General features: G+C 37.1%; 1 protein-coding gene across 1 annotated transcript in view; it reads left to right on the forward strand.

Moving 5' to 3' along the window:
- Positions 1–27,017, forward strand: part of LOC309966509 (olfactory receptor 2A2-like) — a gene marked incomplete at both ends in the record, with an annotated part of 29,159 nt that extends 2,142 nt beyond the window's left edge. Inside the window, 4 exon segments of the mRNA XM_082846612.1 lie at positions 26,140–26,405; positions 26,411–26,583; positions 26,585–26,879; positions 26,883–27,017. Coding sequence (XP_082702738.1) covers positions 26,140–26,405; positions 26,411–26,583; positions 26,585–26,879; positions 26,883–27,017 — 869 coding nt within the window.
- Between the last annotated feature and the right edge of the window lie 284 nt (positions 27,018–27,301).

Here is a 27,301-nt window from a genome sequence, read left to right on the forward strand (position 1 = left end):
AATAAGATTCTGTCGTCTTGATGCACCAGAGTTTATCCATTTACCAACTGACAGACCACTTGAGTGCTTTCAAATTGAGGCAATTATGAATTTAACTGCTTTAAACATCTCTGTACAGGTTTTTATGTAAACTTACGTTTTCAGATCCTTTGGATAAATACCTAGTAGTGCAATTGGTATATCATAGATTAGAGTATGTTTATTTTTTTAAGAAGTTGTCAAACTGCCTTTCAAGGTGGCTGTACCATTTTGCAATGAATGAAACTGAATTCCCCCCAGCAATATATGAAAGTTCCTGTTGATTCGCATCCGAATCAGTGTGTGGTGTTGTAAATATTCTGAATTTAGCCGTTCTACTAGGCATGTAGTGATATTTCATTGTTGTTTTAATTTGCCTTTCCCTGATGACAAAGATACGTGGCATCTTTTCATATGCTTATTTGCCATCTGTCTGTCTCCTTTGAATAGATGTCTGTTAGAGTTTTGGCTTTAAGTGTTCTTTGTATATTTTGGAATCAAGTCATTTTTCCTATATGAGGAAAGATTGTCTCCAGTATGTGTATTGACTTTTTATATTCTTACCAGTGCCTTTCACAGTTTTTAAATTTAATTAAATACAATTTATCAACTTCATTTTTAGAGTTGTTGATTTTCAGTTCAGGGTTGTCATTTTGTATTTTGGAGGGAGGAAGAGTGGATACTTGTTCTAAATCTCTTATGTTTCACCCTGAGGCAAGACTTAACAGTGCATATTGAAAGCAGTAATCATATGAGTAAGGCTTACAAATAACTCTCCTACTCTAAAGCACAGGAGCTCGGTAGACTGAATGATGTGTTTACATCCCTTATTAACTTACACGAAATTAGTAGTTGCATCTACAGCTGGGAACAGAGAAAGGGTGAATAAATGGCCAATTAAAGGAAATTTCTGAGAGCCTGAATTTGCCTATATTTACTGGGAAATAAGTCCAAATGAGAACTAACAGATAAGGACTATATCCCAATTATCCAGTAGGAGAAAAAAAAAGAACCAAACAAAATTAAGTGTTTATTGCCAGTAGGTGCACTGCAAGAGACACTAAACAAAATATTTTTCCCACCTGAAAGAAACGCTCCCTGATGGTAATGGGCATAATTATTTTCTCTGACATTTGAGAATACCTTCTCTTTGGTTTTCAGAAGTGTGACTCTAATATCCCCAAACGATGTCTTGGTTACACTTATCCTGCCTCTGATTTGCTGAGTTGTCTGCATTCATGGGATCATAACTTTTATCATGCTGGGAAATACTCCAAAATAATTCCCGCAAAGTTTGCATTTGTGCCATTATAGTTTTTTAATTTTAGTTTTATTGAGATATAATTGACATACAGCTCTGTGATATAGAGCATAATGATTTGACTTACATACAAAGTGAATTTTTTTATCACAATATGTTTAGTAAACATCCATCATCTCATAGAGATAAAAAATCGAAGAAACAGAAAAAAAATTTTTCCCTGTGATGGGAACTCCTAGAATTTACTCTCTAAACAACTTTCATACATACTATAGAGCAATGTTAATTATATTTATTATATTGTACATTACATCCTTAGTACTTATTTATCCTAGAACCGGAAGTTTGTAACTTCTGACTGCCTTCACCCAATTCCCCCAGTCCCCACCAGCCCATATACGGTAACGACAAACCTGATCTCTTTTTCTATGAGTTTGGTTGGTTGGTTGTTTTTGAAGTATAATTGACCTATGACACTATGTTAGTTCCTGCTATACAACATAGAGACTTGATATTTCTATACATTTCAACATGTTCACCGGCCTAAGTCTAGTTATAATTTATCACTATACAAATATTATATTGTTATGACTAGATTCCCCACACTGTACATTTCATATCATGACCCATTTATTTTGCAACTGGAAGTTTGTACCTCTTAATCCCCTCCATCACTTATTTCTTTCCTCTTCCCTCCCTCCTTCCCCTCTGGCAACCGCCTGTTTTTTCTCTGTATCTATATCTCTGTTTCTGTTTTATGTTTATTCATTCGTTTTGTTTTTAAAATTCCACATATAAATGAGAACATGCAATATTTGTCCTTCTCTCTCTGACTTATTTCACTTAGCATAATAGCTCTAGTTCCATCCATGTTGTCAAAAATGGCAAGGTTTCATTCTTTCTTATGGCTGAGTAATATCCATTGTGTATATATAGTATATCGCCTCTATCCATTCATCTCTTGATAGGCACTCAGGTTTTGTCCATATCTTGGCTATTGTAAATAATGATGCTATGAACGTTGGTGTGCATGTCTTTTCAAATCAGTGTTTGTGTTTTCTTTGGATAAACATCCAGATGTGGAATTGCTGGATCACTTGGTAGTTCGATTTTTTTTTAACATCTTTATTGGAGTATAATTGCTTTACAATGGTGTGTTAGTTTCTGCTTTATAACAAAGTGAGTCAGCTATACGTATACATATATCCCCATATCTCCTCCCTCTTGCGTCTCCCTCCCACCCTCCCTATCCCACCCCTCTAGGTGGTCACAAAGCACCGAGCTGATCTCCCTGTGCTATGTGGCTGCTTCCCACTAGCTATCTATTTTACATTTGGTAGTGCATATATGTCCATGCCACTCTCTCACTTCATCCCAGCTTACCCTCCCCCCTCCCCATGTCCTCAAGTCCGTTCTCTATGTCTGCGTCTTTATTCCTGCCCCTAGGTTCTTCAGAACTTTTTTTTTTTTTTAGATTCCATATATATGTGTTAGCATACGGTATTTATTTTTCTCTGACTTCACTCTGTATGACAGTCTCTAGGTCCATCCACCTCACTACAAATAACTCAATTTCATTTCTTTTTATGGCTGAGTAATATTCCATTGTATATATGTGCCACATCTTCTTTATCCATTCATCTGTCGATGGACACTTAGGTTGCTTCCATGTCCTGGCTATTGTAAATAGAGCTGCAATGAACATTGTGGTACATGACTCCTTTTGAATTATGGGTTTCTCAGGGTTTGTGCCCAGTAGTGGGATTGCTGGGTCGTATGGTAGTTCTATTTTTAGTTTTTTGAGGAACCTCCATACTGTTCTCCATAGTGGCTGTATCAGTCTACAAGAGTGTTCCCTGTTCTCCACACCTTCTCCAGCATTTATTATTTGTAGAGTTTTGATGATGGCATTCTGACTGGTGTGAGGTGATACCTCATTGTAGTTTTGATTTGCATTTCTCTAATGATCAGTGATGTTGAGCATCCTTTCATGGGTTTGCTGGCAATCTGTATATCTTCTTTGGAGAAATGTCTATTTAGATCTTCTGCCCATTTTTGGATTGGGTTGTTTGTTTTTTGGGTATTGAGCTGCATGAACTGTTTATATATTTTGGAGATTAATCCTTTGTCAGCTGCTTCATTTGCAAATATTTTCTCCCATTCTGAGGGTTGTCTTTTCGTCTTGTTTATGGTTGGTAGTTCTATTTTCAATTTTTTGAGAAGTCTCCCCATTGTTTTCCAGAATGGATATACAAATTTACATTCCCACCAACAGCGCACAAGCATTCCCTTTTCTCCACATCCTCACCAACACTTGTTATTTCTTGTCATTTTGATAATAGCCGTGCTAACACATTTGAGATGATCTCTCATTGTGGTTTTGATTTGCATTTCTCTGATGGTTAGTGATGTTGACCACCTTTTCATGTGCCTGTTGGCTGTCTGTATGTCTTCTTTGGAAAAAAGTCTATTCAGATCCTCTGCCTACTTTTTAGTCAGGTTGTGTGATTTTTTGATGTTCAGTTGTACGAGTTTTTTGTATATTTTGAATATTAACCCATCATCATTGGATATATCATTTGAAAAATATTTTCTCCCATTTAGTACATTGCCTTTTCATTTTGTTGATAGTTTCCTTCACTGTGCAAATGATTTTTAGTTTGGTGCATTCCCATTTGTTTATTTTTGCCTTTGCTTCCCTTGACTGAGGGGACACATCCAAAAAAATCACTAAGACCATTGTTAAAGAGAGTACTGTGTATGTTTTCTTCTAGAAGTTTTTTTTTTTAACTGAAGTATAGTTGATTTATAATGCAATATTAATTTCAGGTGTAGAGCTTAGTGACTGAATATTTTTACAGATTCCATTAAAAGTTATTACAAGAAAATGGGTCTAATTACCTGTGCCATGCAATATATCCTTGTTGCCTATCTATTTTATATATAGTAGTTTGTATCTCTTGATCCCCTATTCATAATTTGCCCCCTTCCTCTTTCCTCTCCTCATTGATAACCACTAGTTTGTGTTCTACATCAGTGAGTCTGTTTTGGCTATGCACATACATTCGTTTGTATTGTTTTTTAGATTCCACGTAAGTGATACCATATGGTATTTGTCTTTCTCTGTCTAACTTATTTAACTAAGCATAATATTCTCTAGGTCTATTCACGACACTGCAGATGGCAGAATTTCATTCTTTTTTATGGCTGAGTAATATTCCATTTTGTGTGTGTGTGTGTGTGTGTGTGTGTGTATACCATAACTTCTCTTCATTTGTCTGTCATTGGGCACTTGTGTTGCTTCTATATTTTGGCTATTGTAAACAATGCTGCTATTGGGGTACATGTTTCTTTTTGAATTAGTGTTTTCATTTTTCCCAGATATATACCCAGGATTGGAAATGCTGGATCACATGGTAGCTTTGTTTTTAGTTTTCTGAGGAAACTCCATACAGTTTTCTATGGTGGCTGTACCAATTTACATTCCTACCAACAGTGTACAAATGTTCCCTTTTCTCCACATCCTCTCCATCATTTGTTATTTGTAGACGTTTTGATAATGGCCATTCTGACTGGTGTGAGGAAGTACCTCATTTTGGTTTAAATTTGCATTTCTCTAATAGTTAGCAATGCCGAGCATCTTTTCATGAGCCTGTTAGCCATCTGTATGTCTTCTTTGAAAAAAATGTCTATTCAGGCCTTCTCCCCATTTCTTGATTGGGTTTTTGTTTTTGTTTTTTGGCAGTACGTGGGCCTCTCACTGTTGTGGCCTCTCCCGTTGGGGAGCACAGGCTCCGGACGCGCAGGCTCAGCGGCCATGGCTCATGGGCCCAGCCGCTCTGCGACATGTGGGATCTTCCTGGACCGGGACACGAACCCGTGTACCCTGCATCAGCAGGCGGACTCTCAACCACTGCGCCACCAGGGAAGCCCGGGGTTGTTTGTTTTATTCATGTTGACTTGTATGAATTGTTTATATATTTTGGATATTAACCCATATCAGTCATGGCATATGCAAATATTTTCTCCCATTCTGTAGGTTGTTTTTTCATTTTGTCCATGGTTTCCTTTGTTGTGCAAAAGCTTTTAAGTTTAATTAGGTCCATTTGTTTAATTTTGCTTTTATTTCCTTTGTATTAGGAAGTTGATCCAAAAAATTATTGCTGTGATTTATGTCAGAGTGTATTCTGCCCATGTTCTCTTCTAGGAGTTTTATGTTTTCAGGTCTTGCATTTAATTATGTAAGCCATTTTAAATGATTATTTTTGTACATGATGTGAGAGAGTAGTCCAGTTTGATTTTTTGCATGTAGCTCTTCAGTTTTCCCAACACCATTTACTGAAGAAACGGTCTTTTTCCCATTGTATATTCTTGCATCCTCTGTTGTAGATTAATTTCCCATAAAGTGTGAGTTTATTTCTGGGCTCTCTATTCTGTTCCATTGATGTATGTGTCTCTTTCTATGCCAGTACTATGCTCTTTTGATTATTGTAGCTTTGTAGTATAGTTTGAAGCCAGGGAGTGTGATAACTCCAGCTTTGTTCATCTTTCTTAAGATTGTTTCATTTATTTGGGGTGTTTTGTGTTCCCATACAAATTTTAGGAATATTTATCCTAGTCTGTGAAAACTTCCATTGATATTTTGATAGGAATTGCATTAAATCTGTAGATTGTCTGGTCTAGTGTGGACATTTTATTAATATTCTTCCAATTCATAAAAACAGTATATCTTTCCCTCTGTTTGTGTCATCTTCACTTTCTCTCATCAGTGTCTTACATTTTTCAAGTTTTGATGTGGTCCTCTTTGGGTTGATCCTGTGTGGTACCCTCTGTGCTTCCTAGATTTGAATGTCTATTTCCTTTCCCAGGTTAGGGATGTTTTTCAGCTATTACATCTTCAAATATGTTCTCTGCCCTTTCTCCCTTCTCCTTCTGGGACCTCTATAAGGTAAATGTTAGTACACTTGGTGTTGTCCCAGAGGTCTCTTAATCTGTCCCCAATTCTTTTTATTCTTTTTCTTTTTTTCTGTTCAACTTCAGTAATTTCCACTGCTCTATCTTCCAGCTTGCTGATCCATTCCTCTGTGTCATGTACTCTACTATTGTTTCCTTCTAGTATATTTTTTTTCAGGTATTGTTTCTTCATCTCTCTGTTTTTTCTTTATATATTTAACTTTTTGTTGAGAGCTTTTAACTTCTAACTCTGTTCATCTAATCTTTTATCAAGTTCTTTGAATATCTTTATGATCATCACCTTAAACTTTTTATTGAGTAGATTGCTTACCTCCACTTCACTTAGTTCTTCTGGCATTTTATCCTGTACCTTTGTTTGGGATCTATTTCTCTGTCACCTCATTTTGCCTAATTTGCTGTTTTTATTTCTGTGTATTTGGTAGATGGTTATGTTTCCAACATCGGAGATGTGGCTTTTCTAGAAGATGTCCTATATGTCCCAGCAGCCCACTCCCCTCTGATCATCAGAGCTATGTGCTCTAGGGATGCCCCCTATGTAGGTTGCATGGGTCCTTCTGTTGTGGCCGGCTGACTACTGTAAGTTATCTGGTAGGCATGGCTGACCCCCAGTAGGTTGGGAGCTAGACCCTGCTTTGTGCAGAGGCTACCAACTGCTGATAGGCAGGACTGGTCAGGAGGTGGCTAGCTGCCAAGCACCAAGGGATCCTTAAGCTAGTGCTGGCCCACTGGTGGGTAGAAACAGGTTCCAGTGTGGGTGGTTGTGGAGCCACAGTCCTGTATATAGTGTCAGCATGCTTATCAGTAGGGCCAGCTCCAACATGATTGGCTGTGGGGTTAAACGTGTCTCAGAGCTGTCATTGGTCTGCTGGTGGATGGGGCTGGGGTCCTGGGGTTGATGCCTGCACACTGGTGGGTGGGGCTGTTTCTAGGGCTAATGCCAGGTTGTTGGGGTGTGGGACCAGGTCCTGGGCCCTCTGGTGGACAGGGCTGAGTCCCAGGGTGGCAGTGGGCTCAGAGAGTCGTAAGGCAGTCAGCCTGCTCATGAGTGGCCCGGTGTCCCTGCCTGGCCTGCTGCTTGGCCCTGAGGCATCTAAGGATGGTGGGCACAGGCAGGTAGGCAGGGTCAGTGCCAAAACTAATAAGCTAGAGAGAGGATTCCAACATGGTGCTTGCCAGCACCAGTGTCCTCGTGAAAGAATAAGCTCCCCAAAATGGCTGCTGCTAGTGTCTATGTCCCCAGGGTCAGCTCCATTTGCCTCCTGCCTTTCCAGGAATTGCTCCAAGATTAGCATGTGAGTCTGACCCAGGATCCTTTCAAATTACTGCTTTTGCCCTGAGTCACAGAGCTTGTGAGGTTTTGCGTGTTCCCATTAAGAGTCAAGTCTCTATTTCCCACAAACCTCCAGCTCTCCCAAAATTTAGCCCTGCTGGCTTTCAAAGCCAAATATTCCAGGCTTGTCTTCCTGGTGCAGGAACCCAGGCTGGAGAGCAGCTTGATGTAGGGCTCAGACCCCTTGCTTCTTAGGGAGAAATTCTGCAATTGTAATTATCCTCCCACTTGTGGGTCACCCACCCAGTGGTCTAAATCTTGACTCTACCTTGTCCCAGCCCCTCCTACTTATCTCATTGTGGTTCCTTGTTTATAGCTTTTGTTGTAGAAGATCTTTGCTGCTGGTCTTCTGATCTTTCTCATCAACAGTTGCTCTGTAAATACTTACAACTTTGGTGTGGCATGGGAGGTGGTGAGCTCTGGGTCTTCCTCCACCATCTTGACCACTCCTTTACCATTTTATTTGGCTTTTCTCTTGAGTATGGTTAGCTTTTTTTACCCACATCCCCGTATATTTTTCAGACTCTGCTCCATTTTTTCATTACTTTTCTTTTAATGCTTTGATTTGAATGTTTTTTGTTATCTCCATTTGAATTCATTGATCCTGCTCATGACTCTGTCTAGTCTGTTATTAAATCCACACATTGTTTTCTTAATTTCACATATTATTATTTACTCCTTAAGAATGAATATCTGATTATTTCTGTAGATTCTAATTCTTCACTGAAATATTATTTTTTAAATGTTGTGTATCTTTGTTCCCATTTTCTCTGATATAAATGACAGTTATTTTGAAGTCTTATAGCTTCAATGTCTGGTATATCTGAGACCTCTTTTGTTGGCTCTTTTATCTCTTGGTAATTGATAAATTTTTCCTGCTTTTTTATATTTGGAATGGTAAATTACAAAGGCTATAGACTATGTTATTATCATATAAAGATTAATGAGACTTTGTTTTTTATCCTTAAAGGCAATTAAATTTGTTGAAGATTACTTTACTCCTTTTAGAGCTTGGTTTTAGATTTGTTAAGACAAATGTATTTCAGTTACATTTTTGCAAGTTAGGACTTGAGCAATGCCTAAGAAAACGTCTGGCACATATTTTGGGGAATCCTTTTCTACATAATCTTCTCTCTATAATTTCATCCCCTAAAATCCCAGCTTTCTTATTGACCCATAACTCCAATCTCTGTTGGAGATTTCAGCTCTCTGCTTGGCATCCATTTTCTTGAGCACTGTTTGAAAAATACCTCCTGAAAGAAAGTCTATGTGAATGTGAGGCTTATTTGTACTTCCTTTTAAACAAGTATTGCAGCCTTGTCCTGCCCATCTACTTGTAAAACACGCTCATTCAAAGCCTAAACTCACTTCTGATTGCATTAACAACTTGATTCTCAACAAATCATTAGGTGTTGTGGGAAAATTCTGTCCCCTGAAAATGTAAATGTTGAAGTTTCAACCATCAGTACTTCACAATGTGACTGTACTTAAGACTGCATATTTAAAAGGTCATTAAGTTAAAATGAGGTCTTTAGCAGGGGCATCAATGTGATATGACTGGTATCCTTTTAGAAGAGGTGACTAGGATGCAGACATACACAGAAGCAAAACCATGTAAAGTCACAGTGAAAAGATTACCATCTGCAAGCCAAAGAGAGTCTTCAGAAGAAACCAACCCCATTGAATCCTTGATCTTGGACATCTAGCCACTAGGACAATAAAAAAATATATTTCTCTTATTTTTTTTATTTTTATTTTTTTTGCGGTACGCGGGCCTCTCACTGTTGTGGCCTCTCCCGTTGCGGAGCACAGGCTCTGGACGTGCAGGCCCAGTGGCCATGGCTCACGGGCCCAGCCGCTCTGCGGCATGTGGGATCCTCCCGGACCAGGGCACGAACCAACGTTCCCTGCATTGGCAAGCGGACTCTCAACCACTGCGCCACCAGGGAAGCCCTGTTCCTCTTATTGAAAGCATGGAGTCTGAGGTATTTTGATATGGATCCCCAAGAAAATTAACACTTTAGTTCAGAGTTATGAGAAATAATCAATAAATGTCAGTTAAAAGAGTGCCAAGTAATGCCATATGGAAATCAGTTATCAAATAGATTATTTAAAAAGCTATTAGAAAAGTCTCCACCATGAAAATTTTTTTCAAGTTTGGGAACAAATTTCTTTCTCTTAATTGTAAGTCTTAATAATGAGATCTTCCAGAAAATAAGGTCATCCTTTGAATAAAAGCACAAAAATATTTACAGTTTAACTCTCACAGTCACATCAGATTTCCTTATTAAGTTTCCCAAGCCTACAGTTCTTTGAGATCCATTAAAAGGAGCACATAATCAAATTTTACCTTAAAATTAATTAAAACCATGGGGAAATAAATACCATTTTGTGGACAAAGAGTGTGTGTGTGTGTGTGTGTGTGTGTGTGTGTGTGTGTATATGTATGTATTCTTCAAACCACAAACCAAGCTAATGATTAGATTGATTTAAAAGAGCAAAAGACATCTGTATGCTAAATCTTTCCCAAATTTGTGTCATAAACATTGACAATAGAACAGTGCAATACATTTTGGCCTGAAATGAAAGAAGTCATTAGGACTACAGAACCTAGCTCTCAGGCAGGAGTATGTAATGTGAAAGTCTAGAAAAGGTTCTTCAAATTAATCTAAGTTTATATAGTGTAAAGAATAGTTTATGTTATCACTGCATAGACAAAAAATATACGTTTCCTTCAAAAAAAAAAAAAGCACTAGTCAGTGGGAATAAATGAGTAAAGCCCTCCAAAATTCTCTGCAAAAGCACACTGACAAAATTTGTCAAAATCATCTTTTTCAAAACCCAGGAAATGAAAGGCTTGCAAAAATCTGATGAGTGTTCATCCAAGAAGAACTGCTGACCTAGTTAAGAACAGTGAGGTCTGCAGGGTTTTAACTTTCTCTGTTCTCATCATCCACACCCCAGCCCTGTGGTTCCCTAGAAAACAAACAGCCCTGCAATCACAGTGAAAACCAACATCCTTACAGCCTCTGGAAGCTGTAGCCAGGGTTGGAGGACCAAATAAACCTATGACATATCGAAAGGAAATGGCAGTTGCAGTATAAATTTTGATGTTAAGATTAGAACCTAGACCATAGATCCTACACTCTTAAATGCTAACACAAATTGTGGAATCATGACTAAATTTTGTAATCAACATCTGAGAATACAACTAGTATTTTTAGGTGTAATTAACAGTATAAAAATATATGTAAACAGACAAAAATCACCAAAGACAGCTAGGATAAGAAAAAAATAAAGAGAAGTTTAAGTATATAAAAGTGCATTTAAAAATATATATATATATTTTCTAATCATATCTATTATAAACCAGGCAGTCTCTTAACAACAAGAGAGAGTAATGCATGAGAGAAAACCTTGTAATTGGCTCCTTGTAGGTGGCTTTAGGGCATTGGAATTACTCTAGGAGACAGGAAGTCAAAGGACCTGCTGATTCACTCTGATGTGCAGAAGATAAACATTTATTCTGGACCACTGCATTTTGGGAAGAGGCCTGGCTTCAATATTAATTTTTGTGTTATCGACATATGAAATGTGTTGAAATCCCTGGGATTCATGAGGTCCTGTAGAAAGTGAACAGAAACAAAGAATAAACCCTGACCAATACCAGTGTTTCTAGATCCGAAGAGGGACATGAAGATCCAGCAATGGAGTCTGAGAAGGACCAACCATAAAGGTAGAAAGACCACTGGCGGGGGGGGGGGGGCGGCGGGCACAGTATCATGACAGTGAAGTGAAGAAATGTTGCAAAGAGAGAGAGCAATTGTGTCAAATGCCGCCGGCAGGTCAAGTCGGATGACGACAGAACTGATCATTGGATCTAGCAAATAGATGATTGGTGTCTTTAAAGAGTTTCAGATTCTGACTGAACGTGTTCAAGTCAAAATAGGAGCAGAAACTTTAGAGACAGAAACTGCTGGAGAGAAACTCTTGAGTAGGCAAGAGGGGTGGGATTCATAGCATGAGTTGTAGGTTGGCATTGGCTGGGGGAAAGACCTCATAACAATAGTAAGAGCAGAGAAGTTGAGATAAATGCACAAATTCAGTAACTCATTCAGTGTGTTAATTAGGATTGTACAAATTGTCATCTGATTGCTTCCATGTTCTCAGTTGCTCTCACTCACTAGCTGAGACAATGGGTGGTGGGAGTTATGGGAGGTTTAAAGAAAGAGAAAATAAGAAAAAAATCACTTGGGAGAAGACTAGGGAAATATAGTATGGTTTCTGGGAGCATCAAGGCCTAAAGTGACGTGTAAGCTCATGAATGTGAGTTATCTGAATCGTCACGTCTGTGTTGTCCTGTGGCTCTCTGTATGCAGGCAAAGCCATCCACCGACTAGTTTCAATGCTTACAATACTATGCTTACAACACAGAGATCACAGTGGCCTCTCTAAATATGGGATATATATTTAGGGAAAATACATTTTTGAAATGGACAAATACTGAAGGAGCAGCTTAAAGCAGGAAAGCATTTAGGCAATAGGATTCAGTCTACATGCGTTTCCAAGTGATGATTAATATTTGCAATGGAAAATTTTGATAATTATTGCACTTTTCGACAGATTGTTCACTCCCTGAAAAAGATACAGTCCTTTGAGGGGCTGCCTGAATTAGCTCCATGGGCATTGTATTTATTACATCATGAAGCTTTTCAAAAGTAGGATACAGATACAGGAACAATGTCAAGATCAAGGACATAATACTTTCATATCCTTGGGAGTTGTACTATGGGACATAATAAAGAATGACTTATCTCTAAAGTTTTTATACTAGGATCCTCTTGAATACAGACATCTTTGCCATTCTTCCTGTGTTCTTCCTTCTGTCCATAAGTAGGTGCATATGCGTGTGTGCATGCACACACACACACACAGATACACACACACTCAGGGATAACATAGCTGGAGATCCAAGAGGGGACGGGAAGCTTTTGCGGTTTTGCACTACTTTGTAGGAAAGATGGAGAATGATGAGAAGACACTTAGTAATTTGTTCCCTGGTCTCCACAGGTATGTCTCTGGGGAATGGGTTGGTTTTAGGTGATCAGACTATGAAGCCCTCACATCTACAACCTCCTGAGAACCCCCTGAGTCCTGTCCTCCCCATCAGGCAGAAAAGATATCTGGGATTCATAATCCACTGTACTAGCTTCAGGAAGCAGGTGACTCAGCTCCAACCATTCCCCATCTCTGTGAGTTTTCCTGTACGTTCAAGCCCAATTTGAGAAAAATACCAGAAATAGGACAACCCCCTTTGTACAAATTATTTTTACAATGGTTAATGATTTACAGAAATGCAGGACAGAAGGATGGCAGAAGTCATCAGGTTTAGGAAGAAGAAAAAGGCACCTTTGTGAGACCCCTTTCTTGCACTGTGCCTGGGGTCTCAGAGTAACATCTGATGCCCATGCTGTCTAAACATAGGTTTCTTATTCCTCTTTGTCAGGGCCCCTCCCCAGTCACACTTACAGGAAGGGGCTGGTGAAACTCAGTGTCCCTGAGTTGTGGTATCAATCTAAAAGGGGCATAAAAGCCATGCTGTTGCCTCTCCTTACAAATGATGAAGCTGGAGATGTCGTGTGATTTGTCCTTCACTGTCTTTCATTTCTTCCTCTGCTGAGGCCATCTGTTCCTACTACATCCTGGAAATGTCCTCCTGCCAGGGAAGTGAGAACACTGGAGTTCCTTTCTTTGCTGCCCAGTGGGGAGAAATTTTTTAATTTACCAAATTTTACCAAATGCAAAAATTAAAGAGCTAAATGCACAACTTCAGTAACTCATTCAGTGTGTTAATTAGGATTGTACAAATTGTCATCTGATTGCTTCCATGTTCACAGTTACTCTCACTCACTAGCTGAGACAGTGGGTGGAAGGAGTTAAATTTAAAGGAGTAAAATTAAATTAAATTTTACCAAATGCAAAAATAAAATCAAGAGAACCCTGTCAGTGTTTGTAATGTTACAGTGAGGCATAGGATTCCTACTACCTTCCTCTAAACTGCAATCATTTACTTACTTCCATCCATATTTCTGCATTATAATACTTAAGATTCAAGTTACTATTTAGGAGGCTAACAGAGTTTTCATGTTCATAGTAATCTGACTTCTGCTGTATAATATTGATGGTTTGCTAACAGCAAATTACTGGAAAAGCCTTCTAGGTACCCCTGACCTGAGCTTGTAAGCTGTCAGAGTCCATTGAGCTAGTATGAGGTGTTGGACCAAAGGGCTTCACTTCTGCAGCAAGTCAGGGAAAGCAGTGATTAGTCTCTGTAGACACCAGGTAAGATGGGAAAAGTTCTAAGACAAATGATTATCATACAGCCCTATGATAATCGTCATGTAATGTTTATTAATGCTGCTTATCCTTTTCGTACTAAATAAACATTTCTAAGTATATATTAAAATTAAGTAGAAATTTAAATATATTAATTGAATCTCCTGTAAGGCATATTCTTATATAATCTACAATGTGATGAATGAACTCTTTTAACATATAATATTAACATGCTTGAATTATAGAATAAAGGTTAGAAAGAATCTTTTGAGAGCTAGAATAGATGCTAATATCAGATAACTGGGAGCTCTGTGGAGACACGATGAAGAAAGATAGGCATTTGAGAGCACAAGTGTGGAAGCCAAAGAATTGGGCAATGTTGTCTGGGTACTATTGGTGAAAGGGAAAAAGCTACAGGAGACTTGATTTAACTGTCAACTTTTGAATTGTATAGAAGGCCAATTCTACATTAAACTTAGTTGCTAAGTCCCTAAGCAGACAACTCAGGACAGGAGGACAGACCAGAACTGGCAATTACCAGCAGCCACCACGGAGACTTCTAATGCTAATAACATTTGATGTTTATGCTAACATTAACTGTAACATTAATATCTAAAACTTGTATGTTAGAGACATGCACTGAGATAGGATGAGGGCCTTACAATCATTTTACTAAGCTGGCTGACTCAATCTGCTTGAGAGCCTCAGAAACCATCATTAAATAGTAAAACCTCTGGTCTATTCTCCTTGACACACAACACAGAGATATGTCACTCTAAGAAGTTAGTAAATCAGTATCTGCAATATGCTGTATTTGCTCATTTGTTTTTTTAAAGTTAGAGCTCATATTTGAAATCAGTATCTGATTATCTATTGTTCTACCCCAATGGCAATGATTAAAAATTAGACTTTTCTGCAGTTTTCAGGCTTTGAACGGTGATTGTTTTCCTTGGTGAGTGCCCCTGAAAGTGGACTTTCTACACAATATATAATCAATGTTCCATCCTAAATGTGCCTTTCGATTGTTGAAAATCTGCTAAACACGTTTCATGTGATAAACACACCAGAAACTTTAATTCATTTACGTAAATTTGCCACAGCATAGCATTCTCAACATATACTGGTGCACTTAAATGTATTTCTCATATTATTTGTGGTGAGTAACAGAGTTAATATTAGTTAGTTTCCCTTAGATTGTATTGTATCAAAATAGAGAAGTTTTATAAAATTCCTTCAGGTGCGAGATAGATAATATGAAGGAGGTCTGCACGTTGAGTATGAGTAAAGCCAACTTTTGAAATTTAAAAATTAAACTTTCTGGGGCTTCCCTGGTGGCGCAGTGGTTGAGAGTCCGCCTGCCGATGCAGGGGACACGGGTTCGTGCCCCGGTCCGGGAAGATCCCATGTGCCGCGGAGCGGCTGGGAGCCTGTGCTCCGCAATGGAAGGGGCCACAGAAGTGAGAGGCCCGTGTATGGCAAAAAAAATAAATAAATAAAAATAAACTTTCTTTTTACTTAACTGTGGATAAATGTCTATGCTACTGTACTTTTAAAAATCATTAGAAAATATTTATTAAAATTTTTGGCAATTATCCTCTTCAATTTAGAACCAGAAAACCACACCTATTCCTCTGCCTGATTATGTCAAATCAGATTTTGGATTTCAGAGGTGATGTGCAGACAGGGATTCTGTAGCTGATGCTGTGAGTGTTCCATCCTAACACCTTGCCTTCCCACTTCAGTGCACACTGGCCTGACTTCCATATGTCACCACCTGCATTTCTTTGTCTGGGCAGGTTCCCTGGCCACAAGAGGCACTTTAGGAGCCCATCACACACGGAAAAAGAGCCCTAATACTTGGTTCACCCGCCTCACGGCCGTCACCCAATAATGGATACTAGTTGGTATATAGACACTCCAGGTCCCTTCCATTCCAGGTGGGTTAACACTGAGGTACATATTCTACACTGGCTCCAAGATTTTTCCATTAGGATCTAACTTCAGTTACTACAGTTTTGTACTACTTGATCATCCAGACCTCAGTGGCTGTCTTTTCTTGGTTGTTCCCCTTTTCCACTCCTCTACTTGTATTTCCAGTGATTACTTCCTAAAAACTGCTTGTAGTTGAATAATTCTACCAGGGTTGGCTTTTGGAGGAACCCTAATCAAGATATACCTTAAACTTGAACCAATATTTATATTTATTTAATTTATGATGGGAAAAGATATTCAGAAACATAGGCAATTTATGCATGGGCAGAATCTTGACATGATAATTTGTACATTTAAAAATATTAAAGATATTTGTAGAAGGCTGGTTATTCTACCACCAAAAAAACTTTGTTGTAAATTTTCAAATTTCTCATTTATACCATTTCATTCAAATTACAAGCACAAACTAAACAGTTAATATATATTCATAGATATTGAAATCAGAGAACTTTTTATGGATTTCAGTGTTGATCACATAGTTTTGGGAATGTGCCTATGACTCTCATTTTTTTATTTCTAGAGAAAAATTTTATATAGAGAAATAGACCAGATTATTCTTGTCAAGTAGTTTTCCAAAGCCATTAATTTTTCTAGGAATAAATCAATTAAATCAGACACTTCTAAAACTAATTATAGGAGCCTCTGCAATAAATATTTGTGTGGTACACACACATACAATCTTCATATAAATTTATATGTGTGTGTAACATATATATATATAGGCACTTATTTGGGGCATATCTGAAAGTAGAATCCATGAGTCATTGTTATGCCTATGTTAAAAACAGTCAATTTTTCCAGAGTTTCCCAAATGGGTACACTAAATTACATTGTCAACAGTGATGTATCCCTGCTCCGTAGCCTTGCCAAGTCCTTGTAGTTTCAAACTTTTGAATTTTTACTATCATTGTTTTGTATTTTAATCGCCATCTCTTTGGTGACCTAGAGAGTTTAGTACCTCTTAAACTTTTAGTGTGCTCACGGGTCATTTGGATGACCTTTCACATGAAATGTTTGTTCAAGTATTTTTCCCACTTTAATTTGGATTATCTCTCTTTTCATTAACAATTTGCAGGAATTCTTTAAATATTCTGAATATGAGTGCTGTATTGGTTATACGTGTTTTAAGTATTTCCTTCCATTCTGTGGATTACATTCTTACTCTCTTAATGATGCTTCTAAATAAACAGGAGTTTGATTCTTAATTTTATGAATCTTTTCTTTAATACTGTTTTAATTCTGTTCAAAAATTTTTGCTCCCTCTGAGGTTTTCATTATTAGCCATTAATTAATGTTCTACAAAACTTGTTTTTATCTTTTATAAATAGGTCTAAAACTTACCTGTTTTTTGTGGTATGCTGGCAGAAGTCATGTTTTAGTTTTTATCCACATAGATAGCCAATTGATCTAGCATTATTCATTAAAAACACCAGTGCCTTTGTCTTGGTTCAAGTATGTGTGTGTGTGTGTGTGTGTGTGTGTACGTGCGCATGTTAATGTGTACACATTTCTGAATTTCTGAGTTAACCGTGCTATTTCATGGGTCTGTTTATTTATCCTTGTCCCAATACAACATTGACTGTATAAAGGCACTGTAACCTTGTAGGTCTCAACATGCCATAGAGTAAGTCCTTTTACTTCATTCTTCAAAATTGCCTTCACTCTTCTTGATCTTTTGTAATTTCACATGAAATTTGTAATAAGATTCTCAATTTCTACACATGAAAAAACCTTGGATTCTGATTTTGATTTTATTGAACCAATAGAACAATTTGGAGAGATTTGCCATCTTTACAAGATGCTCATTCCATAAACAAGTTATGTAAGTCCCCCCATTTTGTACATCATCCTTGAACCCTGATTTTTGGATATTTGCTTATTTGTAATAATAGGTCATCTATAAAGATTTTATTTTCCACATACACATGTGTGTTGTCAATAATTCTATTTTATTTTCTGTTTTAAATTTTAGCACTTCTATTTCTTCTTTTTATCATATTGCCAGCTAGTTCTTGAGTCAACATTAAGGGAAGTGCTTTTAATGGAGCATGTTGAAATCATTTCGTAACTCAAAGGGAAAGCTTTGTATATTTTACTATTAATAATAATGTTTTTGATTGTTTAGATTTTAATAAAAGTTTCTTTCTGTATAAAATTTGCTAAATTGTTTTTAGGGAATAGACAGTGAATTTTCATCTTTCAGCAGGTTGTGCATTTTATTATGACTTTGTGGTATCTTATATATGTCCACCTGTGCTTCAGTCTGATATCAATATTGCTACTACCAGTCACTGTGGACACGAAACTTGCTTTTTCATTATTTTATCATCAGTCTTTCTGGTTTTGGGTGTGTATGTGTATGTCTGCGTGCATTTATGTTTAGGTGTGACTGTTGCAAAGTGTTCATAAATGGATTTTCTGTTTTTAATATGATATGATCCTCTCTATCTTTTGATAGATAAATATAATTCATTTACATTTAATACAGTAATGGATATAAATAGACATTTTGTGTTTTCTGAATATCAGTCCATTTTTTTTGCTCCCCTTTTTCTGTTTTTTGCCATCTACCTTCTTTGTTTTGATTGATAATGCTTTAATGTTTCATTTGCACTGTAATTTTGGAAACCATAGATTCTATGTCAGTTTTTGATTGATGCTATTCTTCAAATGCTAATATCAAAATGAATAATATATTGTAATAAATTTGAAATCATTCAGTATTTAAGCCTCTTCAAGAATTTTACACTCTTCCAAATACCTCTTACTTCATTTATTTTTATCAAATTTTGCTTTTATCCTTTTTAAATGTCATAATGATTATTTTATAGCCCTCAGGTTATTAAATATAAGATATTTAATTACATTGTTCGATAGTTTTTTTGTTTGTTTGTTTTTTGTGGTATGCGGGCCTCTCACTGTTGTGACCTCTCCCTCTGCGGAGCACAGGCTCCAGACGTGCAGGCTCAGTGGCCATGGCTCACCGGCCCAGCCACTCCATGGCATGTGGGATGTTCCCGGACCGGGGCACGAACCCGCATCCCCTGCATCGGCAGGCGGACTCTCAATCATTGCGCCACCAGGGAAGCCCTGTTCAATAGTTTTTGTAGGTATTTGATTAATTCTGAATTCACTTCTGTCCTTATTGGGGAATAATCTTTATTAGTATACTAAAGAGCTATAGGCTCTAAACTCTTATAATTTACATATGAAAATCTCTTACTTTGTTCTAATTTATTCAAGAGAAATCTTACAATTATAAAATCCTTGACTGAGAGCTTCTCTGCCTCTTGTTACATTAAAGATAGTACCTCATTGTCTTCAGATCTTGTGCTGCTGATCAGAAGTCTGTCAGTGAAATGGTTGTTCCTATATAGATACTTTTCTTTTACCTTTGGTGACTTTTTAAATTTATTTTTGATCTTGAAACAATTAATATAAAATAATGCAACAAAACATTTAAAGGGGCAAATGAAATTATAGCTTTTATTAAATATTACAAAATTTATGAAACAAAAATTAAGACTGTAATTTGTTATGGCAGCCCTAGGAAACTGTTTTTTGTAAAGAGGAAAACAACAGCCAAACATTTAATTGTTAATTTATATTTATTGAGAATTTATTTTTTATCTATCATAATCTCAAATTTTTGATCTAAAGATTCATTTTATCTTCAGTTATCAGAAGTTCTTATGGATGCATTATCTTTTTTTTTCTTTCTTTGACTGTGTCAGGTCTTAGTTGCGACAGGTGGGATGTTTGTTGCGGTGAGCAGGCTCTTCATTGCAGTGCACAGGCTTCTCTCTAGTTGTGGCACGTAAGCTCCAAAGCTCACGGACTCAGTAGTTGTTGCATGCAGGCTTAGTTGCCCCGTGGCATGTGGGATCTTAGTTCCCTGACCAGGGACTGAACCCGTGTCTCCTGTATTGGAAAGCAGATTCTTAACCACTGGACCACCAGGGAAGTCGCATGGATGCACTATCTTTATTGTACTCTTGCATAATACATTTTATCAGTTGGAGACTAAGTTCAGTCTTTCTTCAGTTCTGGAACATTTCTGGTGAAACCTCTTCTAATACTAACTCTATACTATCCTTGATTATCTTTCTATGGAAATTTTATCATGTTTATATTTAACATCTCAATCTATCATTCTTGCTTGTAAACGAAAATTTTAAGAATTTCTCCCTCTATTGAGCACCTAGAACTAACATAGTGTTGCAAGTCAATTATACTTCAATTAAAAAACAAACAAAACACCAAACACATAGAAAAAGAGATCCGATTTGTAGGACTAGAGGCAGAGGCGAGGGAGGAGGAATTGGATGAAGCTAGTCCAAAGGTATAAACTTTCAGTTATAAGATAAATAAATCTAAGGATGTAATGTACAACATGATGAATATAATTTACACTGCTGTATGTTATATCTGAAAGAGAGAAATCCCAAAGTTCTCACAAGGAAAAATAATTTTTTTCTTTTATTCTGTATCTATATGAAATTATGGATGCTCAGTAAACTTATTGTAGTAATCATTTCACGATGTATGCAAGTCAAATTATTATGCTGTATACCTTAAACATATAAAATGTTATATGCCAATTATAACTCAGTACAACTGGATGAAAAATGGATAGAATAAATTATAACAAAACATCTAAAAAAAGAATTTGTCTTGTCTATATATGTTGTCTATATATGTTGAGATCTAGGTATATTCTTAAATATAATCTTTCACTGCATCATCTCCTTTTTTTTAACATCTTTATTGGAGTATAATTGCTTTACAATGGTGTGTTAGTTTCTGCTTCATAACAAACTGAATAAGTTATACATATACGTATATCCCAATATCTCTTCCCGCTTGAGTCTCCCTCCCTCCCACCCTCCCTATCCCACCCCTCTAGGTGGTCAGAAAGCACCGAGTTGATCTCCCTGTGCTATGTGGCTGCTTCCCACTAGCTAGCTATTTTACATTTGGTAGCGTATATAAGTCCATGCCACTCTCTCACTTTGTGCCAGCTTACCCTTCCCCCTCCCCATATCCTCAAGTCCATTCTCTACTAGGTCTTCATCTTTATTCCCATCTTGCCCCTAGGTTCTTCATGACCATTTTTGTTTGTTTGTTTTTTAGATCCCATATATATGTGTTAGCATACGGTATTTGTTTTTCTCTTTCTAACTTACTTCACTCTGTATGACAGACTCTAGGTCCATCCACCTCACTTCAAATAACTCAATTTCGTTTCTTTTTATGACTGAGGAATACTGCATTGTATATATTTGCCACATCTTCTTTATGCCTTCACCTGTTGATGGACACTTAGGTTAATTCCATGTCCTGGCTATTGTAAATAGAGCTGCAGTGAACATTGTGGTACATGACTCTTTTTGAATTATGGTTTTCTCAGGACATATGCCCAGTAGTGGGATTGCTGGGTCATATGGTAGTTCTATTTGTAGTTTTTTGAGGAACCTCCATACTGTTCCCCATAGTGACTGTATCAATTTGCATTCCCACCAACAGTGCAAGAGGGTTCCCTTTTCTCCACACCCTCTCCAGCACTTATTGTTTGTAGACTTTTTTGATGATGGCCATTCTGACCAGTGTGAGATGATATCTCATTGTACTTTTAATTTGCATTTCTCTAATGATTAATGATGTTGAGCATCCTTTCACGTGTTTGTTGGCAATCAGTATATCTTTTTTGGAGAAATGTCTATTTAGGTCTTCTGCCCATTTTTGGATTTAGTTGTTTGTTTTTTCTGATACTGAGCTGTATGAGTTGCTTGTATGTTCTGGAGGTTAATCTTTTGTCAGTTGCTTCATTTGCAAATACTTTGTCCCATTCTGAGGGTTGTCTTTTCGTCTTGTTTATATTTTCCTTTGCTGTGCAAAAGCTTTTAAGTTTCATTAGGTCCCATTATTTAAATTTTTGTTTTTATTTCCATTTTTCTAGGAGGTGGGTCAAAAAGGATCTTGCTGTGATTTATGTCAGAGTGTTCTGCCTATGTTTTCCTCTAAGAGTTTGATGGTGTCTGGCCTTACATTTAGGTCTTTAATCCATTTTGAGTTTATTTTTGTGTATGATGTTAGGGAGTGTTATAATTTCATTCTTTTACATGTAGCTGTCCAGTTTTCCCAGCACCACTTATTGAAGAGGCTGTCTTTCTCCACTGTATACTTTTGCCTCCTCTATCAAAGATAAGGTGACCATATGTGCGTGGGTTTATCTCTGGGCTTTCTATCCTGTTCCATTGATGTATATTTCTGTTTTTATGCCAGTACCATACTGTCTTGATTACTGTAGCTTTGTAGTATAGTCTGAAGTCAGGGAGCCTGATTCCTCCAGCTCCGTTTTTCTTTCTCAAGATTGCTTTGGCTATTCAGGGTCTTTTGTGTTTCCATACAAATTGTGAAATTTTTGGTTCCAGTTCTGTGAAAAATGCCATTGGCAGTTTTATAGGGGTTGCATTGAATCTGTAGATTGCTTTGGGTAGTATAGTCATTTTCACAGTGTTGATTCTTCCAATCTAAGAACATGGTATCTTTAATTTCTTTCATCAGTGTTATATAATTTTCTGCATTCAGGTCTTTTCTCTCCCTCGCTAGGTTTATTCCAAGATGTTTTATTCTTTTTGTTGCAATGGTAAATGGGAGTGTTTTCCTAATTTCACTTTCAGATTTTTCATCATTAGTGTATAGGAATGCAAGAGATTTCTGTGCATTAATTTTGTATCCTGCTACTTTACCAAATTCATTGATTAGCTCAACTAGTTTTCTGGTAGCATCTTTAGGATTCTCTATGTATAGTATCATGTCATCTGCAAACAGTGACAGCTTTACTTCTTCTTTTCCAATTTAGATTCCTTTTATTTCTTTTTCTTCTCTGATTGTTGTGGCTAAAACTTCCAAAACTATGTAGAATAATAGTGGTGAGAATGGACTACCTTGTCTTGTTCCTGATCTTAGTGGAAATGGTTTCAGTTTTTCACCATTGAGGATGATGTTGGCTGTGGGTTTTTCATATATGGCCTTTATAATGCTGAGGAAAGTTCCCTCTATGGCTACTTTCTGCAGGGTTTTTATCATAAATGGGTGTTAAATGATGTACATATCTGTAATTTACAATTGACTGAGAAGTATTTTTTCGGAATATCTAATAGGGCATATTTTATTAGTTCTTGTGTGTATAAAAATTGCATACATTATATATGTGTATATATGTATTTAATAACTGTATATTATTGTAATTATATTACTAAATGTATTACAGTAATGACTACCCCCACCCCAGCTCCTGGAGCTTCTGCCTGCTGAGATGTGACAGGGGTATCCTATTCCTCAACAGCTTTCTCGACATCACTTCCCCAGTGGGGTTGAGTGATGGTCATTCATATTAGCCCAACTCTATTGTTTGAGAATAATTTGGCTGGAGTCTTAATATGCAGACATTTCTTCTGGATAAAGCTCTGACATGGCCAAAAGAACAAAACAACCGTATATTACCTAATAGATAAATATGTTGATAGAGTAACCTCTTATATTGGAAAACAGAATTCTGGTAACAGTTATAGTAAACTCTTTTCTTTGCTGAAACAGTGTAAGAGTTTTGCAATATAGTTATATCTTACTGAGACTTTCCTAGGCTACCATCTAATATGGATAATTATTAGGCTTAGGATTTCTGTTTTGATAGAAATATTTGTCCTACCACAAACTAGGATAAAATGAGTGTCAATTACACTGACTAGAGTTGGAGGAATAACTTAAAGTTCCCAAGCTCAGTTGCCGGACTACCCCAGTGGAGAAGAGCATGTACTGATCATTCACACCTTTGTTTCCTGAGCTGCTATTATTTTAATGTAAAGAAGAAATTTTCTGTTGGAAACGAGAAATTTTACTTAGGCTGTTTTAAAATAGAGGGGTAGACAGAAAGATAGGTAGGTGAGTAGAAAGGAAGAATGAAAGGAAACATGGAAGGGAACATGGAAAGAAAAAAGGGAGGGAGGGAGGAAGGAAGGGAAGAAAGGAAAGAAGGAAAGGGAAGGAAGAAGGAAGGAAGGGAAGAAAGGAAGGAAGGAAAGGGAAGGAAGAAGGAAGGAAGGAAGGAATAGATTTGACCTAGAACTTCCATGTCCTGGAATTTAGTATAAAAAACACTAAAATATACCCCCAAAAAGTATGAAATTTAGACACTGTAGCATTATGTTGCACACAACAAGGTAATACATTAAATAAAATGTTCATGTGTGACAAAATAGTGTGTGAATGTTTAGACTATGTTGCAGAGAAATATTTGACATGGAAAATATATATGATGTTGTTCTAAATGAAAGAAATAGATAATACTGTTCATATAATTTTAATTATATATATGAAAAATGTACAGTGAATAATGGAAAGTGGTATATATAAATTATTAACAATGATAGCCTTTAGCTATCTGTTTAATATATGTATTATTTCTTTAGCATTTTATCAAATTTCATCTTTTTCTAAGAGATTTAGAAAACTTGATGTCAAAATCTCATGTCACATAGGTAGATATGAGTTTATTCACACAGAGAACCAGATTATTGAAACTTTAAGCTCTAAGTATAAAATGTCCAAGAGTCTGTAATTTTCTGAATACAAAGAAAAACAAAAATGGTAAAGATAAATGTATAGACTTTTGCTTCTATAAAGTTCCTGACTTTGGTGGTGATGTCCTACGACAGGTATGTGGCAATCTGCCATCGCCTCCAGTACAATGTCATCATCTTGTTAATAATAATGTTGATAATATTGAGATCATTTTAACAGTCTTGTTAATTTAGTGAAATATATTTGCTTCTCCAAAAGAAGTCAGTAAAGATGTATCAGGATTAAACAAATAAAATTAAGAATACATTATCCCCTTAACAATTTATATACTGTCCCAAATTATATATTTCCCTATTAAATGAGGATATCAAATTTTGGCAACAATCGTGATAAAAATTAATTATTTAACATCCAATAAAAGCAGATATTGCTTTGAAAATATGATTCTTTAAAAAAAAAGGAGACAATTTTTAATGAAATAACTGATTCCAATCTGAAGTAGGAAATCATAAGATGAGTAGAGGATAGTTTGTTAAGCCAGAAGGAAGAAAGTACTTAAAAATCATGGATTAATAACTTTATAATGGAAATAACTTGGAGACACCACCTTAACCAAGTAATCCACATGAACATCACCAATACTGGGCCAAATTAACATTATCTGTGTATTAACTGAAGGCATTAAGAAAGATACTTTTATTTTTCTACCAAAAGTTTTTAATCTGGACTAAAACACGGACAGTCAATGGAAAACCGCAATTGAGAGATATTATACAAAACAAGAGAAGAGCTCAGGGGCTTCTCTGGTGGCGCAGTGGTTGAGAGTCCGCCTGTCGATGCAGGGGACGCGGGTTCGTGCCCCGATCCGGGAGGATCCCACGTGCCGCGGAGCGACTGGGCCCGTGAGCCATGGCCGCTGAGCCTGCGCGTCCGGAGCCTGTGCTCCGCAGAGGGAGAGGCCACAGCAGTGAGAGGCCCGCGTACCGCAAAAAAAAAAAAAAACAAAAAAACAAAAAAACCACAAGAGCTCATACTCTTCACAAATATCAGAGTCAAGGCAAGAAAAGCTAACTATTTAAGATTACAGAGTATGATAAGTGATACTGGATTTGAACTTTAGACTATATGGGCAGAAAATGCTGTATTTAGAATAGTGAATTATGTTACTATTATGTCTCCAGATTCTGGTAATTATACTGAGAATAGATCAGTGAATTTACTTGTTATTGAGAAATAAATCAAAAGAGTTTAGGAATAAATTGTCAGTATGTGAATATGGTTTCAATATAATCTTATGTGGTCTATAGAAAATTGATACTATGTGCATACAGAGAAAATAAATGATAAGGCAAACATGAAAAAAAACAATTTGGTAAACTATATACTAGTATTATTTATAATTCCTGATAATTATATGAAAACTTGAATTGCTTCACAATAACAAGTAAGAAAGCAAAAGGTAAACTTTGGAGAAAAAAACTAAGTGAAGTAGGGACAAGTATACAAGCTTCCTCTGAATTCACTTCAGGTAGGTAACTCTGGTTTTCATTGCTATCTAGCTCTGACCTTTCCATCACACTTCAGTCCTTTTCAGACTGTCATTAGGAATGGAGGGTAACAAATACAGAATTCATGCTGGTAGAATTCCAGCTCAGTGAAGAGATGGAATTGCTCCTCTTTGGTATCTTCTCCCTGTTATATGCCTTCAACCTGCTGGCAAATGGCATGATCTTGGGACTCATTTCCCTAGACCCCAGACTGCACTCCCCCATGTACTACTTCCTTTCTCATCTGGCCATCATTGACATATCCTATGCTTCCAGCAATTTGCCCAGTTTGCTGGAAAACCTACTGAAACACAAAAATACTATCTCCTGTTTCTCATGCACTATGCAGACGCTTCTCATTTTGAGTTTGGTTCTATAGAGTGCCTGATTTTGGTGGTGATGTCCTATGACAAGTCCGTGGCAGTCTGCCACCCCCTGCAGTACACTGTCATCATGAACTGGAGATTGTGCATGGTCCTAGCCATCACTTCCTGGGCATGTGGATTTTCCCTGGCTCTAGTACAAGTAATTCTCTTACTTCTTCTGTGGGCCCCAGGAGTTGAACCACTTCTATGAAATTCGCTTTGTCCTCAAATTGGCCTGTGGTGAAACCTGGATCAACGAAATATTCCTCTTTGCTGATGGTGTGTTTATCTTAACTGTGCCTGTTTCCCTGATGCTGGTCTCCTACGTGCGCATCCTCTGGGCCATCCTGAAGATCCAGTCAAAGGAGGACCACAAGAAAGCCTTTTCCACCTGCTCCTCCCACCTCGGTGTGGTTGGGTTCTACTTTGGCATCGCCATGATGGTTTATATGGTCGCCGACAATAGTCAATGAGAGGAGCAGCTGAAGATCCTTTTCCTGTTTTACACTGTCTTCAACCCATTGCTGAACCCCCTTGTCTACAGTTTAAGGAATGCTCAAGTGAAGGCTGCCTTCCGCAGAGTATTGCAGAAAAAGCGGACAATGTGAAGCAGGGTACAACTTGGTTCGGTGGATTTTTCTCCTTAAGAGATATGATTGCTGTTGCAAAAAACTAAATTGCTGGATCATATGGTAATTCTGTTCTTAGTTTTTTAAGGAATCTCCTTACTACTCTACAGAGTGGCTGTATCAGTTTACATTCCCACCAACAGTGCAAGAGGGTTCCCTCTTCTCCACACCCTCTCCAGCATTTGTTGTTTGTAGATTTTCTGATGATGCCTATTCTAACTGGTGTGAGGTGATACCTCACTGTAGTTTTGATTTGCATTTCT

This window comes from Leucopleurus acutus (genome assembly GCF_964270905.1).
Source record: "Leucopleurus acutus genome assembly, chromosome: 9".
NCBI lineage: Eukaryota > Metazoa > Chordata > Mammalia > Artiodactyla > Delphinidae > Leucopleurus > Leucopleurus acutus.